Consider the following 22193-nt stretch of genomic DNA (forward strand, 5'->3'; position numbering starts at 1 on the left):
TGTGTGTGCATTACATGCTAAAAATTGTGCCATAAGGTGAACTTAAATTATGTTACGGTGCATTATAATTATGTGTGTGGGCTAACTTCAAATGACAATAATAAATAACACCGTGCTCTACACATAGGGATAAAAGTGGGATTTCTGTATGTGTTTAGAAAATGTTAGTATAAAAAATAATAATATATATATATATATATATATATATATATATATATATATATATATATATATATATATATCTATTAGGGCTGTCAATCGATACAAATTTTTAATCGAATTAATTACATGGTGTCCCGATTAATTAAATCACATTTACAAATATTTGCTGAGAAAGCCCCTCATATAAAGATTATTCAATATATAATGATTATACATATTTAGATCAATATATAATTATACATAGTTATCTTTAAATATTTAAAAATTATATATATATAATAAAAAATTAAATTAAAATGCATTACATTCTTGTGGCAGAAGAGTTAATCATTGATAAGACAATACAAAAAGCAGCTTTAGAATACAATGTATTGTTTACTACCATATTATTGATCATAAGACAATCATTGGCACACAGTTCACAACAATCCATTTCACAAGTGAAATTGTCAATCTTTTTGAGATTTATTATGAGGGCTTGTTTAAGAGCCGTCAATTTACACCTGCGTCAGACATTTTTTAAATTTTTTGTATTAATGCTTACAAAACTTTTACACAAAAGCAGAACATTAATCAAATAATATTCCTTATGAAGAGACATATCATAGCTAAAAAAAAAATAAAAAATAAAACATTTTCAAAACAAATTTGAAAGTTGGGAATGATATGATCTCTAATAATCTTGCAGACATCAGACCAAAAACAAGATGAGTAGGGACAACTCCAAAATAAATTTTCCGCCTGCATACCACAAAATGTACAGAATATATCGACATCACAATTAAATCTCTCTACAAGAAAATAATTAGTGAGGTAGTACTTATAAATATGTTTGAAGGAAATTTCTTTGATTTTATTCGTGATTAAATATTTATGGCTAACTTCTAAATTTTGGAAGTCCAGCCACACCCAGCGTCAGACATGCTTGTGTAGCATCTCGGGTGCATTGCATCATAAACATCAAATGTTTAGGTCACTGTGTCAAGTTAAATATAGTTTAATACTCAATCTTTAAACACATCTTGAGATCCCTTAGTTCAGATTTGCGCTCCTTCAAGTGTTTTGCGCATGTTTGTGTTATTCTGCCTACTGAAATGTTTTCTTCACTGTATAAACTGCGCATTGCTCATACAGCTGAATCTTCACTTACTGCCCTCTGGAGTAAACAGGTGGTACTACAAGCTTATATTTCTCAGGAATCTTCCTTATTATGGTCCGGGGGAAGTGCGATTAATTGCGTACATTTTTTTAACTCGTTCATTTTTGTACAATTAATCACACTGAATTAATGCGTTAAATTGACAGCCCTAATATATATATATATATATATATATATATATACACACACACGTATATTTAATTTTTAAATTAAATTGTATTTTCTTTACCCATTGGCAAATATTCTTTTTAGCTTTAGTTTTTTTTCCCCTTTGGCAGTAAGCCAAGCAGTCTAAACACTAACCAGGTGACGTAGACATGGTCCTGCTCTGGATGCTGGGGCTAATGGGACCCCCTCCCTTGCTGGTGAAGGCTTGTACGCGGATATCATAGGTGGTGTCTGGCCGAAGCCCCTGGATGGTCATCTGGGTGTCAGAGGTATGGTTGGTGCTGTGCTGCTTGCTGTTGATGTCACGGTAAACAATTATATAATGCGTGATTCGGCCGTTTCGCTCAGACATGGCAGGGGGGTCCCAGGCCAGACGGGTAGTGGAGGTGGTCAGGCCAACAACGCGCAGATTGAGCGGGAACCCACTGGGCACATCCTCTGGAGTGCTGATCTCTTTGATGTACTCTTCTCCGACACCCGCCCTGTTCCTGGCGCTCAGGTGAAAGCTGTAGGTGGCGCCCTTGTGCAGGTCTGTGGCGGTGTGGTGGTCATCTGAACTTGCAAACTCACGGACTTCATAAGTATCTTCTTCCAGATGCTTATACCGCAGTCGGTAGCCAATCAACTCACCCACCATCTCCTTAGGAGGCTGCCACTGGATCAGAGCTGTGTTGCCGATAGTGGTGCTGATGATCATGGTGGGCATGCCAGGCACTGTAGGGGACAGAGTGGAAAAGGAGGTTATTTTGCAAGACCTCTTATCGCACACCACCATTAGACATCAAACCACTGGCCTGAAAAGTAGTTTTCCCTTTATACCTGATCCCAACTATTATATTTCTTTAAATTACAAGCAATGACCTCCTGAACATCCTAAATGTCAAAAAGCATCCTCTTATTCTGTTAAACAACACTAAGAGGGATGACTCCAATATGGTATGTGGTTCTAAGGAAAATACAGGATTTTTCTGGTATAATTTTTTGTAAAAAATGGAAAATCAAATTCACTTGTGTAAATCCACTTCACTTTACTTCAGTAAAGTGACTCATTTCCAACAGGATATTCAAATAAGAAAAAATAAATGTAGGACAGGGACTTGATTTTATCCATATACTTCACTGGGACTTTAATGTTTTCAATAGGGAATGAACTACAATCCCATGAAGCATTGTGAATGACATGATCAAAATAAAAACAATAGAAAATATAAAACTATTGATTTAACATTGTTGAGTATAAATATAAAAAAAAAATATTAAGCTTTCTGCAAAATATAAAAAAAATTACAAGTAGTTTGAGAGTATAGGTAGACAACATTGCATCATTCGCCGTTCGCTGCTGAGCTCTTTTGCTGTGGTTTGTTTGACACGACTCTCTGATTAGGGGATTATTATATTCAGGATCATGGATCGTGTAGTTCTTCACCAGGTGCTCAACTATTAAACATGATTATTTACAAACAAAGTTGAAATTACATGAATTGGTGGCTTCAGATGAAGCAGTTCCCCTATGGAAAACATTAATGGGATTTTTACTTCCGGAACATAACTGTTGTGCTCTATGAGTCCAGGAACATGCATTAAGAAATATGGTCATTATTGGTTTCATATTGCCTTTGTGGTTGAATATATACCTGCTCCGGTGGTGGTGATGACTTTGGCTTTGCTGCGTGCTCCATCACCCTTGGTTGTATATGCTGCCACAGTAACAGAGTAAGAGGTCTCTGAAATAAGTCCGGTGATGACGGCCTCCTGTTAAACAGAAACAGCATGATCCCGAAAGATGTAAAGACAGCCCTAACTAGAGACGCCCTTGTGCCATCCCACTGCCATACACTAAACATATAGCATAACCTTCAATAAATCACACTCAACAACCCTTAACTTTTCCACCCTCCTCGTTTTAAAACCACATGGCACACATTTCGTTTTACAATGCAGATTCAATGTTTATCCAGTGCTAGAAACTTGAACTTCAGAAAGCTTTGAAAAGCTCCTTCTACAAGGAGCTCTTCCAAGTCAAACTGAGAGGAACCAAATCAGCTGTACCATTTGTGTCAATGTTCTTGCTTTACACCAGTTTTACGAGGACTCAAAGGAACCTAGCCAATAATCTTATAGCAGGATAGCTATCCTCTTTTCTGTTTTTATATTTGAGTTTGTTGAAACTCTTTTTTTTTGGAGCAGAGTTTCAAAGGTACTCCTAAAATTTTAACAGAAAGCTGTCCTTCAAGAACCACTTTACCAACATGTGCACCAGGTAATCCCTATACTGAAAAGACCAGCATACAGTATGTTATGTTTAGGACGGTGGTGTTCCCACCAAGCTGCTTAACTAGCTTAACCAGCAAGGTCCACCAGCTTTTTAGAAAGTACTTTTAAAGTGCTTTTCTGGTGAGCAAGTTGTCTTGTCCATCAGCTAGACCAGCACCAAACCAACATGGAAATGAATACTTGTCTAAGCTGGTCTTTTTAGGAAGGATGTGTGTATTAATTAGCCTAGCTGATGCAAAGCACAACACTGACACACCTAGTAGCCATCAAAAAGCAACCTGTGTGAGTATCTGAACAAAACAACACAACCAAAAGAAAGAAACTGAAAGAACCTTTAAAACAGCACACACAAACACGTGTACGCAAGCACACACACACACTCTCTCTCTCTCTTAATTAGGGTTAAGATATATTACTTTTATTGACTAGTGTCATAGTGTTTGAAACAATCCATATTCTTGAATGTCTCCACTCAATATGCCAGAAGTGTATTAACATGGCTTTGTATCAATAAAACACATTTCTCTAATGCACTTTCAAATCAATCAGGTACCGGGCCACACACAGAAAAGCATACAACCTGAATTAATTAATTAATTAATCAAAATTAATATTTGAATTTGATTAATTCACTGCTATTCATTCCTCTTTCAAAATGAATAAGCCATAAGAATATCAAACACATTTTTACAAAAGAAACCAAACTCGTACAATAATTAAATTGTATGTACTGTATTTAGCAACACAAACACAAAAACAAACAAGGTCATAATATAAGATACGTTCCCCCACCTCACATACAAAAAACACCTAATCTCCCACACATCACGTAAATTAAATCCTTTAAATAGCATTTTAAATAGCATCTTATTAGCCATATTAGAATGGCTTAACTGCCTTTCTTCAACAATTAAGGCTCAATGTTTTAATGATATTATATACCGATCTGTTTCACAACTTTCTCTTTTTAAAAAAAGATTGCTTGATTTGGTTCTCACCCGCAAAAGCCCTAAAGAGGCAGAACACGAGATAAAATGTAAATGATTGGATAAAAATTAAATAACCTTTTAAGTTTGAGCATTTATTCATTACTTTAATCACACAAATTTACTTTTTATAAAAGCAATAGCATTTCGTTATTTTCTCCATCTTAAAAAGTGCTCTTATAAATGTTTGGAAATTCTACAAGGGGACTTGCATTTCCAGAGAACAGAAGCATATCTATGTAGGAGAGTAGAAACAATTCCGTGATTAATACACTAGATCAAGATCTTTTTTTTTTATTATCAGCAATAAAAAAAAAGCCACTCAAAGTCAACATTTTTGCTTTAACTCCATAGGGAGTCAAGGGAACATGTATTATCAAATGTACATGTATCAGTGTTATTTAGGGATGCTCAAATGAATATATAGGTAGCAATAATATTGATATAATTATTTTTATACAACAGCGCTGTTGAATGATCGATTCTGATTGGTAGACAGACGTTCTAGGGTGATAACTTTTCATATAACTTTACCGTACAGCATTCCATAGCAATTTAGCCGAATTGAACAAACACACTGGCTATGGAAATCGGATAAAAATTACAAACAATTTCTCTGCTTCGCGACATGGCCCCAAGTTGCTCCCAATGGCAGGCTAGCGCCTTGCATGGCAGCTCTGCCCCATTGGTGTATGAGTGTGAGTGTGAATGGGACACAGTGTAAAGCGCTTTGGTAACCTCTAAGGTTAAAAAAAATAGGCACTATATAAGTGCAGACCATTTTCCATGACTGCACTCTTACCTAGGGTACCTCGGTTGTGCATTATTTTTCAATAAATCAATGGTCCGCCGTCAATTATTACTCACATTACAACATTGGCTTTTTAGGCAGATATTGGAAGCAGATAATATAAGACATTCTGCATTAAAATGTTCTTGAATAAAGATCACTAAACTGTATTATTGACTGTTGCCCTAGGCAACTGATTTCCTACATAACTGTACTACTTTCATGTTTCTCATTTAACTGTGGTATCTTTCTTCATGCATAATATTGTGATTGTGAACTTAAAGCTGATGGAAGTAATTTCTGCAACATTAGTGCCAAACTAAATCCCTTTAGTGTGATGCAAGTCTCCACCTTGTCTGGGTTTATTTTACAACTATGACTGGCAAACGGTACATTATGCCTTACAATTATATTTTAATGTTTTGATGCTTAGCATGTTAGAGTAGTTAGCAGGACTAGGTGCTACAATCACTTAAATCACATTTAAATTGTTATTTGGGCCACATCTTCAGTTGTGTATCTCAGCGTCCTTGGGTGTTTCAGCCTTTTACTCACAATACACCCTCTGCTGAGGCAGGCCCACCACAGGCTGATCAGACTTGGGTGTGTACATTATGCCTTTCTTATAATTAAATTTTAATGTTTTGATGTTTAGCATGTTAGAGTTTAGATTGAAGCTTTATTGTAAGCAAAAGGGGTTAATGGGTATGTGTTTCCTATACACACTGCACACAGTCACACTTCATTAGTGAGCTGGCAGCTGACGCCAACCTTCAACATGGCTGATTGCTAGAATAAATAACACAGAGGTCCACAGATGCCACTCCCTGACACCAGCGAGTCTCGCTGCTGTCAAGCCATAATCAATGTCATCAGTGAATGGAGCAGGTAAATTCCATCATGCATTGCTGCTAACTCTGAATAGAACCTGAGGTGAAAAAAAATAAAGAGTTTCTCACCTTTGATGAAAAGAGAAGGTCTAAAAATTGTGTAATTAAGCATGCCTATTTCTGTGTCTCTTTAATAAAGCGTTCGGAGGATAGTTTCATGAGACTACAGATGTTGTGTTCTTTTCTTAGATATGGGTTTGACACTGAGAAAGTTGTTTTTCTAGAAGGCTATGTGTTTGATGGAATTCTATACAATTTATGGAATAATTTACCAGTGTTTGGGAAACTACTTTGAAACTGTAGTTTGACAAGCTACTCATAATTTTAAGTAGTTAAGCTACAGTCAAGCTACTCTTTTGAAAAGTAGTTAGCTACACTACAAGTTACTATCAAAAGCTAGCTTCCATGCAGCTAGCTACATGGAAGCTAGCTTTTGATAGTAACTTGTAGTGTAGCTAACTTGCAGTACAACATTAAAAAATATATTGCCTCATTAAGAAGCTTCCATGCAGCTGCATGGAAGCTTCTTAATGAGGCAATATATTTTTTAATGTTACCATCAAACCAATAATATTAATAACAAAATTTACACTAATTAAATGTATTAATTAATGTATTAAATACATCTAATGTGTTTAATTAAATATATTACATGTATTTAATACATTTAAAGAATAGTAACATTAATACAATTAATAAATGGCCATAAAATAATATACAACAGTATAAAATAAAAACAGATCAGACGCCATTAAAAAAAAATATTTTCAAACTATACTTCACACTTTTCAGTCCTGCTGTGGCCAGGCGTATCCTACTTCCCTAAAGATCACAGTTTTATGTCAAACTCTCCTTGGGCTGGCATTTTTTATTCTTGTCACATAATATTTAGTGTGGATAATATGTGAATAAAGACTCAGGGCTTGTTTCTCCCCTCTCCTGGGCTCATGATCATTGTATTTTCTGACTTTTTTGCCATTGACATGCAAGTGGTAGCTTTACAGGACACATACAGAGTTTGCTTTACAAATATTTGTTGGCTTTGTTCAGGTCCAAAAAAGTGGACAGACGGTCATCCTAGAATGTTGCATAATAATACATGGCATAAATTCTTTTACCAATAATTTTATTTATTTTACATGAAAATAATAGTTAATTAAATGCTAAGAAATGGAGAAATCAAATAGTTCTGCATGATAGTAATTATTTTATAATATTATAATAATTTATATTGTATATTTATAAATAATATCCATCCATCCATCCATCGTCAACCGCTTATCCTGTGTACAGGGTCGCGGGGTATAAATAATATAATAATAATAATTCACTCGCTGCTCCCAATAACGCACAGATGATGAGAAGCGAAATAAACATATATAGATCAGAAACAAAATCCCTCAAAAAGAAATAATAACTTTTTGAATTATTTTATTTAAAATAGTAAAGGTAAATATGCTGTTGAGTGATCTATTAAGAACAAAGTGTCTGAAACATTCTTTGTAACAGAGGAATAAAATGGTGTTCTTTTATCATTTACAGATTTACCTGCTCCTGTACGTCTTGTAAAGACAAACAAACTGTGGTTGCTCGCTTAACATAACAATCCGACAATCTCTTCTTATCCAAGTGAGCTGTTATAAGCTCTCAGTAGATGGCGGTAATTCACTATTGTTGTTTGTGATCTGCCATTACAAAAGAAGACGATACTACCTGATTCTGATCAGCAGATGGAAATATGCTGACAGATCGTCGGACGTAAAAGTTTGGCTTCCTTCTACACAATAAGAAAGGCTATAAGTAATAATCTGGGCAACATGATGTAGCATTTGGTCATGTTACACCGCCACTTGCTGAAAAAAGTAGTTTGCTACTGGAAAAGCTACTCTGTTTTAAAAGCAGCTGAGCTACTGTCAAGCTACTAAAAAATGTAGTTAAGTTAGTAGCATCACTACATGTAGCTACTCCCCAACACTGTTATTTACACAGCAGAGCCTATGAATGGGGGGGGGGGGGCGCCTTATGAAAATGTACCATGATATCCATAGTTTGTGCCGAAATACATTTGTTACAGGTTACCGCCTCTGTTGGTAATTACATCAAACAAGATAATACATTTGTGGCTGACCTTGATTAGCACGCAAACAAGATCACCCACACATCTTCAGTAACTAGGGGACAGTGGTGGCTCAGTGGTTGAGGCTCAGGGTTACTGACCAGAAGATCAGGGGTTTTCAAGCCCCAGCACCACCAAGATGCCACTGTTGGGCCCTTGAGCAAGGCACTTAACTCCAGATTGCTCCGGGGGGATTGTCCCTGTAATACGTGCACTGTAAGTCGCTTTGGATAAAAGCGTCTGCCAAATGCATAAATGTAAATGTAAATGTAACTAGATCCCAAAGCAAAGCCTTAAAACCCTAGTTCAAGGTAAGTTCAATGTCAACAGGTCATGTGTAAAACTCTTTTCTGAATTCAATATTAAAGAAATTCAGTTCCCTATTATTGCATGCACACAGGCTGCCAGACAGACAGCCCTGAATCATGGGAGAGAAACATTGAGAGATCTGAATGGAGCAGCAGATTGGCCAAAACTGAACGTGTTCCAGGCACGTGCCAGCACGCAGTGGCAGTAGAGCAGGTGCAGTCTCTAAATGCAGCGCTCCAGAGAGATGGCTGCTCATCTGCTGGCACAGGGATGGGTGTACTGAGAGATGGGGTCAGGCTTCACTCAGAGGGAAAATGACACCGGTAACTAAAGTACATCCATTTCTGGAACTTTTTTAATGTTTCGAATCTCTGATGTAGGATGCATTACGGTAACGCAAGCCAAGCCTCAAACTGCAATGGGCTCTCCATGCAAATATAAGAATCGAGGAAACTCTGGAACAACGAGAAACACACACACACAGGCATGCTCACATACCACACATGCCCACACAAACAAATACAAGCGGTGTTGAAAGCAAATGTTATTTGCAGCTTTCTATTTCCATCCAGGATTTACTGGTTTTCAACACATTACAGCACATATAAAGCCACAGCTTTCCACCACCAACCCACTTCAGTCATCAACAAAGGGGCCAAGCAGATTGATACTTTTCTATGTTGTTTAACAATGAATTGACACTTGCAAAAAAACCTAAATAGCAAATCAAATAATCAACTATAAAAATACAACTATACATTTAAAAGAATTAACAATACAGACTGATCATATTAGTCTTCAGATAAATGAATAGGATTGCTTTGAGCATACTGAACAGCAATGGTAATTATTTTTGGATGTACTGTATGAGTTAATGTAATTTATTACAAAAATCTATGGGATACTTGATTTTGATTGGTCAATCACAGAATTTTGGGATCAAATTATTTAGTTTAATGACCGCTAAACTTCAGGCAACCAATTTCCAACATACTCTCAAATAAAAAATATAAAATACATTTTTAAGATGAACAAATTTTCATTGAATGACAAATTTCCATCAAACTGAACTGAGTAATATTTAAATAGTGTACATATTATGAATTCAGAATATAATTCAGAATGTGAAGTATTTAAATAAAATGAATGAGTATGAACTTTACAAATTCTGGAAAATGGCAAAGCCAGTCAATTTGAGTTGGCATCAATTGAACTAATTGAATTCTTAGCAAATATAATTAATTTAAACAATTTCAAATTTAAACTTTAAATCTTACTTTTGTCTGAGTAACTTTTTAATGTAGCTGTGTTCAATTTCATCACCCTCTTCTCAAATAAAAATTATTTAATCTCAAATCAATATTTCATGTTACTTTGCAAAATAATTGTTTATTGTGACTATTGGTATTAATAAATGCAATTATTTATTTAACCTGGGTGTCTTATAGCTTCCATCATTAATAACTGGGATTAACCTGTACCTCATCTCAGTTTCCATACAAAGCTCTTTCATCTCTCGAAGCATTCTCCTCTGCATGTGCTTCTCGAAATCAATATGAGTGGAGGCTAAGCATCTTGGAAATGCTAAACTTACCTGCTCTTCATGGAATATTCAGCAATATTGCTCTAGAGAACAAGATTCATTTGTGTGTTCCATATTTGGTGCGTGTGTGTTTGTGTGTGGGGTTGAATAACAGGTACTTGCTATGCTAAAAGTCATTAGTGCAGTCATTACACTGTCAGTGAAATGTAAACTCAGGAGCCAGACCTTTTGAGCATGTTGCATCATTACCATTAGTAAATACAGTGCATTAGTGGATGACCTTCATAATAATGCTGAAATGTATTCTGTTCTGTTCACTGTGTGTGAGAGAGTTTGAAATAGGTTTACAACAATGCTCAAAAGGTGCCAAAAGGTCAGCTTTGATGCTGATTGTGTTCTTTTCCCCATTTTTCCCCTTTTCTACAAGCTGCACGGTCCATATTCACACAAGGCGCATAGAAGCTCAATCAAACTTTGAATCCCTACTTAGATAGAATAACAAAGGAGAATGTTAGTTCCAATTCAAAAAAAGTTAAGCGAGAGAAGAAAAAGCGATAGATGAAGAGGCACACACACACACACACCACACAAACGCAGAGCATTCCCGCAGGCCCAATGCCGCAAACCACCCGCTCACACTTGAGTTACTCACATATTCCGTGGACTCTTCCATTTTCCACTGATGGAAAACACATGACAGATGAGAGGGGGAAAATGAATCAGAGATGGCACTACTGGGGAGAAAAAAAGCTTGGCTACCTTTTTTTCTCTCATCTACAGATGAACTTACAGCGTTAACAGTAACATGCAGCAATGTAGCTCAGCTACAGAGACAGAGAAGAGTAGAGGATGATGGCAATATTTCATACAGTATTTCTACACAGTGCAGTATAATATCAGGTAAAAGGACCAGTTGTATTCTGCCAACAAAGGCAAAGTACTTCAGTCTGCCACTCTGTGGGACAAAGAGATTACAAACATTGCATCATTTGCAACTGGTGATAGGTTTTTGTCTTTGCATGGACAGAAAAATAGCAATTTGTCGACACTTACCTGTGCTGCATTCATAATAAAACCAATAAGAGACCCCAACATAAGATACAGACAGAAATATTGTACAATGCAAATTTAAAAAAAAAATATTTTTCACAGATGCACTGCCTGGTTACACACATATCATGAATTTTGTCATAATTTTATCACATTGACACTTTTTTGTGTTGCACAGAAAATGCCACACCATGCATCTCTATAAGGGTGATATATGTCGTTTTTTATATGTTATAAAAAGTAGTTATTAACGCACAGAAGGCTGATTTACAGTATGATCCGCTGAGAAAGTGACTTAAACTTTGTGAATCTTTTTTGTATGATTTTTGGGAATTCAAAAGAGTCATTTGTTCATGAATCGGCTCATAGCTTGCACTGTGTTTGTTGATGCACGCAATGAGTTCATCTGATGACATCTGACAAAACCACATATAAACTCACCAAAAGTGTTCAGACTACATTTTAAATAGTTGTAGTTGCCAGTTATTTATTTTTAGTCGCATTTGCAAGCATTGTAGTCCATGTCTTGAGCCCTTGAATGTCCTTATGACATCCGAGAGGAAAGTCTTATAGAACAAACAATGTAAAAAAATGTCTTCCAGATGTAAACACACATCAAATAAACATCTGGGTGATGTACATGTGCTATCAGGGCAAATACACCAATATGTAAGGCCTTTGTTGGTTGATTCCCCTTGTGTTTGAGCCTCCTAACCAGCACAATGCAGCAAAACTGACTCAACCAAGGGCATGAGTTTGGGGGTAGAACTATCCGTTTTTTATTTTACAATGGCAGATGGGAGGAGTGTTTGGACAACCTTTTTTAAATCATTTGTGCAATACTGTTTGCTAGACATTTAACACTTCACCTTTAAACAGGTTTTCTAGAGAGTTTTTTCATTTAAATACAGGATTGATGTATATGAAAATATCTTTTGGACTGTAGGTGAATCCCATCTGGATTGAAAAACTATATCTTAGTGCGACTCCCTTGGTGGCATTGAGCATGAAATCCCATTACCCCTATTGCACTGCCAGCTCAGTGACATCAAACTTTACCAGTGCTGTTTCCCACTGTCTCCGAAATTTTGTATAAAAAATGCACACACAGGCATCAAATCTTCCCTGGACCGAGAAGCCAGCATGGAGCCAACTCAACCGAAGTTGACATTCCTCTTCAGAAAGAAAAAGTAAGGAAATTGCTCCTTTCGAGTTCAGAATCTGCAAAGTGCAGTGAAGCACGTCACAATATCAGTGTTCAGAAGCCTGCACTGTAATTGTCTATATTAGATCATTCTGCAAACATTCATCCATGTCCTATAATTGCTTCTCATGATGGAGCTACAGTTCTGTATGATGTTGATCTGTGTATATTGCATAACATTATCATTAGCACAAAAGATGGAGGGCAATATTTCAGTCTGTTTCCTATGCAAGCCACACCGCTTCCCACGCACAGACTTCATACGGCTGATCCTATAGACTAACACTTGGCATATGCTACACTTTGTTAGCCCGCTGTAAGCCTGCTGGCTGCTAATGGGTGGGAGTCTTGTGGACTTTTTTAAATGCATCTGACAGTATAGGAGTGCCTACCAGGTTAGCCCAGGGCATGTCTGGCTTAAAGTCCAATAAAAATGACTTTACCCTGGGCACAGCTCCTAAATGCCCAACCGACCATCATTGGATTCACAGTGTGGAGCTGAAGTCATGCTGATAAGTTGAGTAGAAAGCGTAGAGCAGGGGTTGGGAACCTAAGGCTCGCGAGCCACAAGTGGCTCTTTGATAAAAATCAAATGGCTCACCGGGTGTCTCACCATTCACCAACACAGGAGGCTTTAAAACTTTCTAGAGATAATTTTCCTGCAGAAAGTGTTGGTGCGATTGCAAAGCTTGAAGTCAATGACATTTCCTTTCTCCCAAATTTGTCATACAGTCTACTGAAGAACAAGAAATTATCACCCGCCAAATGCGGATTTCGCATGCAGAGTATTTTACTGATGTAGCAGCCACTGTGGAAGGCAACCTTTAAGACTGATATAAGGGTGATATATGACAATAAATTAGAAAAAAAGATGTGCGTTTGACGAAACGTGTTTATATTTTGAAGAACAGACGAAAGAAAAGCCACAGATCGGCATCTGATTTGATGTATACGCAGTGAGCTCTGCTATTCACGAGTGAAATGAAAGTGCTTCTCCAAGATACGGACATGTACAAAGTTCTGGGCCTCGTTTGCCAATAACTACTGATGTTAACGGTTAAGAGCATTTTCTACGAGCGATTTTACAAACGTTAGTTATTTTTTATGTGCGCCTAGGGTGTGAAATGGCGCCCGCCACACTCCAAGTACAATGTGGCTCAATCTAGTTCACGAGCTCCTTGTACAAATGCAGGTATTTCATGTGCAAGTAATTTTGTACATTATTATATTTTTAAGAACAGAAAAAAGAAAAGCCATTAATGCTAGTGTCTGATTCACTGTTTGTTCAGAGGCATGCAGCATGAGCCTCTCTCGTGGAACAAGTGCATGTAAAGAGTTATTGCTCCTTTTTCTCTGTTTTATTCGACTGAAATCTGTTTGCAAGAATAATGTAGTCTGTGAGAATGCTGCAAATGATCTCCGATCATCTCATGAGGTGTTGTGAGTTGCAGTTCAGTCTTATGCATTGTGAACGCAACTCTGCAGGTTCAGTAATATATACAGGTACCTTTGTAATAAAGAAACATAGACAAAAGTGATTAAATCATAAAGTAGTACAAGACACCTTGATCCTAAAATTGAGTTCCATTTCATTACCTTTAGGCAGCATTAACTGTATTACCAAAACACAATACAAACACATTCGATAAGAACACACATTTGGCAGCATTTTTTGGGAACATAAGGGAATTTATTAGGGTTATTTATTATGATGAGTATTATAATAATCTTTACATTTATAATTGTCTTTAGTTCTTAATTTGTAGGCTATTAGTAATTTTTCACCTGGTGTCATTGACGGATGCTTGCATGTTGGAGGTAAATGTTTGGATTTGGGGAGATGGTTATATATAAGATTTTTTAATCACTTTGTTATTTTAATTGCTTTTTCGTTTCGTTTAAAGTGCGATTTTAATTTAGTAATGTCTTTTGTTTAGAATAGTTTTTCGTGTTTCAATAAATGAACTTAATTTTTAAAGCAAAATCAATAAAGCAAAAATATTCACTGACCCTCGGCAGGGGGGTTGATGATATAATTGGATATCGTGATATTACGCGAATGCGATTATCGTTACAATGATTTTTACATGAACAATTGTAAAATTAAGTCATTTTATGGAGACCCGCACAAACACGTGTACTCAGTTCCATAAATGTCAGTAGTCCACATGAAAATTATCATTTCAGCACTGATAGTGCCTTGGTTGAGTGGGATTGAGAAGGGTCAGTGATTAACATGCAGGTTTTTTTTATGTTATGTACCACACGCAAAAGTGACGGAACTGTTTGATCAACTGGCCCCAAGTCTCTCTGGTATTGAGTATTATCAAGTGTATGGCAAAGCCACCACCATTGCCTCGGTCTGCTCATACATATATCTTTAACTTATGCAATGCAAAGCTAATGCCAAGCTTTTTAATGCCAAGAGTTCCAGTTCATCAGTGATGATCAGGGTTTAATGCTTCATCAAAAACCACTGAATCCCACCCGACATACACACCCGAAGAGTATGCTTTAATAAACACAAACAACCTCTTTAAGCTCAAGTTAATGAGATACATTTTGCCGCTTATCGGCTAGCTTAATGAGTTGTTTTTTCCGCATGGCACTTTAGCCTTTTAAACTTTGTTCAATGTACAGGTCTTTCCTATCAAAATATGATGATCTCAGAATCATTCTCTTTGAATGCCAGATGAATAAATTAGCCTAGTTTATTTAAAAGCAACAGAGCAAAAAAATTAGGCCAGAACTGATTCTTCAGCTGAAGCCAAATGCAGCAATTTTCTGAGGATTTCAAAATAGTAATGGTAGTCTGAGTTTGTTGGATAGAGCCTGTTATTAGTCAGGGGAAATAAAGGGCTCTCCTCTCTCTTCTTGATCTGGAACTAGGGTCACCAAGGTCAGAGTGATTGTTGGTGCTTTTTTTATCTTACATTTATATAAATAATTCCTGAATTCCTTAAATTTAAACTTAAATTTACAGGGCATCTTTATATTTTTTCTCCCAAATTTGGAATACCCAATTCCCAATGCGCTCTAGGTCATCGTGGTGGTGACTCGCCTCAATCCGGGTGATGAAGGACGAATCTCAGTTGCCTCCGCATCCGAGATCGTCAATCTGCGTATTTCATCACGTGGCTTGTTGAGGGCGTTACCACAGAGACGTAGCGTGGGAGGAGGCTTCACGCTATTCTCCGTGGAATCCACGCACAACTCACCATGCGGCCCACAGAGAGCGAGAACCACACGTTACAGCGACCATGAGGAGGTTACCCCATGTGACCCTACCCTACCTAGCAACCGGGCCAATTTGGTTGCTTAAGAGACCTGGCTGGAGTCACTCAGCATGCCCTGAATTCGAACTCGCAACTCCAGGGGTGGTAGTAAGCGTCAATACTCGCTGAGCTACCCAGGCCCCACCGTGCATCTTTATTAAGGGTACAATCCATCTGGAGAAATCTAAGGTTAAAGAGGCGTTCATACTGACAATGATTTGCAGTGACAAAGCAATCGGAAATCATACACTTTCAACGAGAGCTATGGCAATCTGATGCAATATTCCCTGTTGGAAAGGCTTAGGTGTTGATTTTTTCTGAGATTAATTTCTGTCAGTGTGAATACACCTTTAATACCTTGCTCAAGCTTGCAATGGTGATAACTTACGAATCGCCACATATTGGATTTGAACCTCAACCTTTTGGTTACCACCTCAGGTCTTAAACCACTAAGCTGAACCACCCTTAGCGCCGATCACTACCCTGGTTATTTCCTCTCTCCTTCTCTCCCACACCCACAACTACTGCAACAACATAACAAACAAATAGTGGAAGAGACTGACAGCTGTAATTGTAGGAGACTTTTGTGTTGATTATTGTAGATGCTTCATGGAAAGGTTGACAGGCCACTCCAATGGCCACTTACTCGGCACTCAGGGCACAGTGGAATAGATCTGTTAACTTCGGGGGCTTTCACACTTGGTTCGATTGCCTGTTCCGAACCCGAGTTCGATTGCTCCCCCCTCCCCCCTGCCCCCGATGGACTGTGTTCACATTATATATCTGTATCCGAACCGCGGTACGCTTGCGTCATCAAGCTGCAGCTGGTGCGTAATCGTGTTGCTTGATAACCGCGAAATGAAAAGGCGTCAAAATTCAATGAATAGACTTGCTCGGTTCACATTTGTTCTTCTTTTTATTAACCTTTGGTTTTGTTTTCAACATCAAGATACAGAAACACACTTAGCGTCTGTCTGCCGCAAAAATACTGAAATCGTTCAAAAGACAGCGGGCTGTCCGCCGAAGACAATTTTTGCGAAGGCAAGCAGAAATCATCTCTCTGCTTGCAGTGCGCGTAGTGCGTCAATCCCGCTTTTCGTCAAGGTAAGTATATACACACACACGCACGCACGCACGAAAGTAAACCCTTTCCGCTCATTTTGAAAGTGACGCGTGTGAGACTGACGACCACATTATACGTCATCAATAGCGGTTCACTTCCGTGGTTTGGTTCGATTGCGTTCATATCAGCAGCGAACCGTACTGGAGTTCACATGAACCGTACCCCAGACCACCTTTTTAAGCGGACCCAAGTACGGTTCGCGGGTGCGCACCCGAGTTCGGAAGACAGCGTTCACATCATCCAAACGAACCGAACTCTGACGTCATTCGAACCGGGGTGCACACCAAAAGTGCTAGTGTGAAAGCCCCCTTAGTCTCTTGGTTAATTTTAGAACCAGAATGAGGGCAGTGTGTGGGTTCCCAGTCTCCCCTTGTTTGAAACGATAAATTGTTTATCCCACCCACGAACAAACAGGCACTTACTGGTTTTCCAGCTGAAACCATTGAGCCATCTGAAATAAATAATTCTAAGGTTTAGCAGCATTGTTTTGAAAGAGATAAATATTGTGTTCAACTTGGCTATTTTCACACATCAGCAGAATACAGCAGTTAGTCCTGTTTTGGAGTTCTAAATATGGTTGTTTATACACGGTTTTGTGTTTGGTTAGAAAAAAGTGTGTGACGACCATATTCTACAATCAAAGTAACTTGAATTTTCAAGAATCCCAACCAAATTTTCTCAGCAAGTAATGCTGAGATGTGCTGTATGAACAAAACCAGTCAACGACTAGCTGTCTGTCACACAATTTTGATGGTTATATATATATACCCCCCCCCCCACACACACACACACGCATATCTGAGAGAATGATATAATTGTAAAATAAACATATGAATGGCTCTACAAATTAATAAATCACAATGTTGTGGTATTGTGGTGAGAGTTTCCGTTGTATAGGTAGCAAATCAGTTGGTAACTCCAACTGTTAATGTTAATATGGAGCTTAGCCATTTAGGTTAAGGTTCGTTCAGTACCCTTAATGCAGATTTAGGGCAAATAAAAACCATTATACATGCCCCTGCTTTCATCTGGGATATGTTTTAGGAGCCCATCCATGCAGAAGCCAATGCTCAGAGACAGAAAGTCTCTGAAGGTGGTAGGGAAATAGCTTGTATTAAAAATGAACAACTGGCAACCCACCTAAGAACAGAAATGGATGTCGTGAGAAACCCGGGTCTATTTGTCTCGACAAAAAGCACTACGAGCCATTTATCAAAGCAACTCAGCAACCACCCGCCAAACCATTAGTGTTACACAATGGGTTTTCATCGCTTCTCTGACATGTATTCTCCCTTCTTCTTCTCCAGCTCTCCCTGGCCAATTACATCCCAGAGAGGAAAGTAACAGTGCACTCTCTTTCTTCAGAGAGTGAGAGAGCCAGAGGAGAGTGAAGAGAAATGTAGATATAAATGTAATCTAAGATTTTCTTATGATGTGCCTTCAATGTCTTAGAAACACAAGGTGAAAATTTTCCACGACATTGATTGTGCATGTGTCATGTTCTGGGAAAAATGATAAACACTTTGCTGTAAATGACTCAAAATATCTTCAGATGTCATGGAGGAAGCTGAGAATATTGTTTGCCAGTGAGGGAGAGGCAAGCGCAGGTGTCCTTGTGTTTTGAGAGCGGGCAGGTCAACATGAGTTCACCTGACAATACTGTAAACAAAACCTGTCTTGTTTTTCTGTCACTGGTAGGAAAAAAAAAAGATAAGGAAACATTTTTAAAACTAACAACAATTCTGTCTTGCATGCTGTCAAAAACATTCGGAACCGTTGACCTTGTGACATTAAAAAAACTTTACAAGTTAAGACTTGTGGAGGTGTTATGGATTAGAGACTCCAAACAGACAAAACATCAAATGCGCCACAAACCAGTGAGGGGGAAGGTCATGAAAACAGCTTCAAGCGCTGAGCATGGAATTTTACTTAAAAAAAAATAAAATAAAAAAATTGTAGGAAACGATTAACAAGCAGTGCGAAAACTTGTCTGTTGTGGGAGGTGAATTTGGCCACCAGTGCAAGGTGCTGCATTTGCATTTCTCAGGAACTCTTTCACTTGTGTATGTACTTATGCAAATTAGGAATAATCTTTGATGAACCAGAAAGCCCCGGGTCACCCGTCCATTTACTTAAAACCATTAAATCCCACAATGGTACATAAATATGGGGAGGGAGGGGTGTTTAGAGAAGGCGCTGGAGAACACGTGTCTACACACTCTAATTCTCAGCTAACACTTCAAGAGGAGAAGCATTTAAATGCCCCCAGTCTGATTCTCTCCATCCCCATAAGTGTCGACTTTAAGATATTCATGAATATCTGAATCCCTCCTAAGGATTACTATCTTTCTTCAATCTCAGTGCACCCGTGTTTCTTCAGGCAGTTTTAAATCTCCTTATATTAACGCAACATGAGTGAAACAAAAAAATAGTAACAAGGCAGTGCATATGTATTAATATTCTGATAACAAAAAAAGATCTGGATATTGCAAAGGCCTCTATGAAATATTTAAAAAGTGAGAATATACTGTTTATGTAAAATATAAATGGCTCTGTTCCAAACCCTAGTGAGTGGCCTACCTAGAAGGCATTTTAAGCATCTTAGAAGGGCTTCAGACATGAAGGATGTTCAAAATTATAGACAGTAAAATTATGCTGCCTTCTAATATACCCAACTTTGGCCAGAATCTAAGGCTGCATTGTATGTATCCTTCATGGATAATGCAATCTAGGAATGTACTGCAAGAAACCTGTTAAACATTTTCATCCAATATGCCAGAAAATTGGAGTCTAAGAAAATGTTGATTTTATTCAATACTGATAAGTATTGCAAATTTTTTTTTTATCAGATAAGAGAAGGACTTTCACTACATACTTGTGTTGCGTGGCACGTGCGAGTTGCTACCCATGTAGAGGGCTTCAAATCAGTCACTTACGAGGTTCCATTTTGGTTATGATGCTGCCTTAGAAGGCAGCTGGGTGTGTGGACAGAAGACAGCAAAGCAGCTTTTTGGGGTTTGGGATAGAGCCAAAGAGTACTTGTGAGCAAGAAAGCCATTACAATGGTATCCAGTTCAGTGCCCAAAGAGTGAGGTATTGTAGAGTAGTACCTGTGCCTCTGGCAGTGCGACATCCATGATGCTTGGATGCCCACGTGGCTCTCCATTCTCCAAACGGGAGTAGATGACCTGGTATCCCCGAATCTGGCCATGCTGCTTCCCAGAAAGAGGCGGCTTCCATGTCAAATGAATAGCTGTTGAGTTCACAGCCTCCACTTCTACTTTCCGAGGTGGGGCTCCCGGCACTAAAATGGACAATTACATTTAAACTTCAGATGTTTATGATAGGGTGTGAGGTAAAACACTCTAATAAGTTCTAATGTGTTGTGGTTCATTTTAGGAGTCTCCTGTTCTGTTAATGTTATGGAACATGTATCATGCCAGATAAAGCCAAAGAGTTTTCAGAAGAGGATTATTCACAGTAATTGAATTCAGAAGAAAGTGCACTTGCTATATAAAAACAAGTCAGATACAAGGTCAAAACAAATCTCAGAACTGCAAAAGACAAGGAGGTGATGAAGAACAGTAAATATTCTGAGGGGAATGTGCTGAAATGCTGTTAATTGCAGTAAAATAATCAGTTGAGTTGCATTAGCTTCATATGAACAAATTTAAATTTGGTGGCCTTATGGGAATGACATTGCATATTGATGTCCTCCAATAAATTTGGAGGAGATTGGTGAGGTAATTAAGGCCTTGCCTACAGGCAAGGCTCCGGGGCCAGACCTTTTGTTAGAAGTTTAAAAATAATTATTAAAGAATTGAAAGCTTCCGCCAACCATGATGCAAGCCCAGATCAGTCTGATTCTTATAAAGGGCAAAGATCCAAGTGAGTGAAAGAGTTACCGTCCAATTTCCCTGATCCAGCTAGATGTAAAAATATTGTCAAAAATTCTGGCTAACCGATTAAGTAAAGTTATGACATATCTTATACATATAGATCAGGTGGGGTTTATTCGGGGCCGCAGCTCTTCTATTAACTTTAGGCATTTCATCAATATCACGTGGTCAGTGGTTTTTGTATTTGGGCATTTTATTCCCAGCTTATTTTTATCTGATTTAGTTAACTTGTACCCCTTAATAAAAATGGTTTCTGAGCATTGTGGGCAAGTGGGCTTCATTACATTTATCTATGCATGGGAAGGTTAATGATATTAAAATTAATTGTATTCCAAAATGTAACTACATTCTACAATCTCTCCCTGTAGATGTCGCCCTCTCTTATTTCAAGAAATTTGATAGCATAGTGAAGTCCTTCATTTGGAAAGGTAAGCATCCTAGATTACATTTTAATAAGTTACATAGGCCGATTGACAATGGTGGGCTAGGCCTACCAAAGATTTTGTTTTATTATTATGCATTCGGTCTAAGACATTTGGCTCATTGGTCACTTCCACCGGTGAGATTATTAAGTCCCCTTTCTGCTGGTCAGAGTTGATTGTGAGGGAGGTTAATACACTCGGTGACCTATATGAGAGTGTAGTGTTGCGATTTGAAAATTTAGTTCAACATTTTGGGATTCCCATATCTCATTTTTATAGGTATTATAATAGTACAGCTGCACCACTGTACTATTTTTTGGAGTAGCATACATCCCCCTAAAGCGGTAGATACTCTGGGAATGGTGATTACTGCTTTTGGAAAAGGTCATGAGGCATCAGTGTATTACTCCCTGCTAATTCAGAGTCTGGGGAAGGGAACTTTAACTTCTATAAGAAATTATGGGAGAAAGAAATTATGGGAGAAAGAAATTATGGGAGAATTATTTAAACTTGGTATTGGAGGATGGAGTGTGGGCTAGGATTCTACAATTTTTGAAGTCTGCATCTGCATCTGCCTTATGCAATTCAAGATTTTACATATTGGACCCCCTCTAGATTGTATAGGCTTGGTTTTAAAGACACATCCACCTGCTGGTGATGCCAATCAGAGGATGGAGACATGGTCCATGTTTTTTGGGGGTGTTGAGATCCAGGAATTTTGGTTGAAAGTACGGAGTTTTGTTTGTGATGTGTTGGGCACTGAGGTTTTGTTTTGCCCCAGACTCGTTTTTTTTTTTGGGCGATGGGACAGTCATCAATGTAT

The 22193-nt window shown here is 38.0% G+C and overlaps 1 protein-coding gene across 1 annotated transcript in view; it reads right to left on the reverse strand.

The window, feature by feature from the left end:
* LOC127649257 (receptor-type tyrosine-protein phosphatase F-like) overlaps nucleotides 1-22193 on the reverse strand; it is a 168050-nt gene that overhangs the window by 54507 nt on the left and 91350 nt on the right. The window contains 4 exon segments of the mRNA XM_052134281.1: nucleotides 1625-2203; nucleotides 3124-3241; nucleotides 11050-11076; nucleotides 20160-20353. Of these exon segments, the coding sequence (XP_051990241.1) occupies nucleotides 1625-2203; nucleotides 3124-3241; nucleotides 11050-11076; nucleotides 20160-20353 (918 nt within the window).

Source organism: Xyrauchen texanus, chromosome 9, assembly GCF_025860055.1.
Source record: "Xyrauchen texanus isolate HMW12.3.18 chromosome 9, RBS_HiC_50CHRs, whole genome shotgun sequence".
Taxonomy (NCBI): Eukaryota; Metazoa; Chordata; class Actinopteri; order Cypriniformes; family Catostomidae; genus Xyrauchen; species Xyrauchen texanus.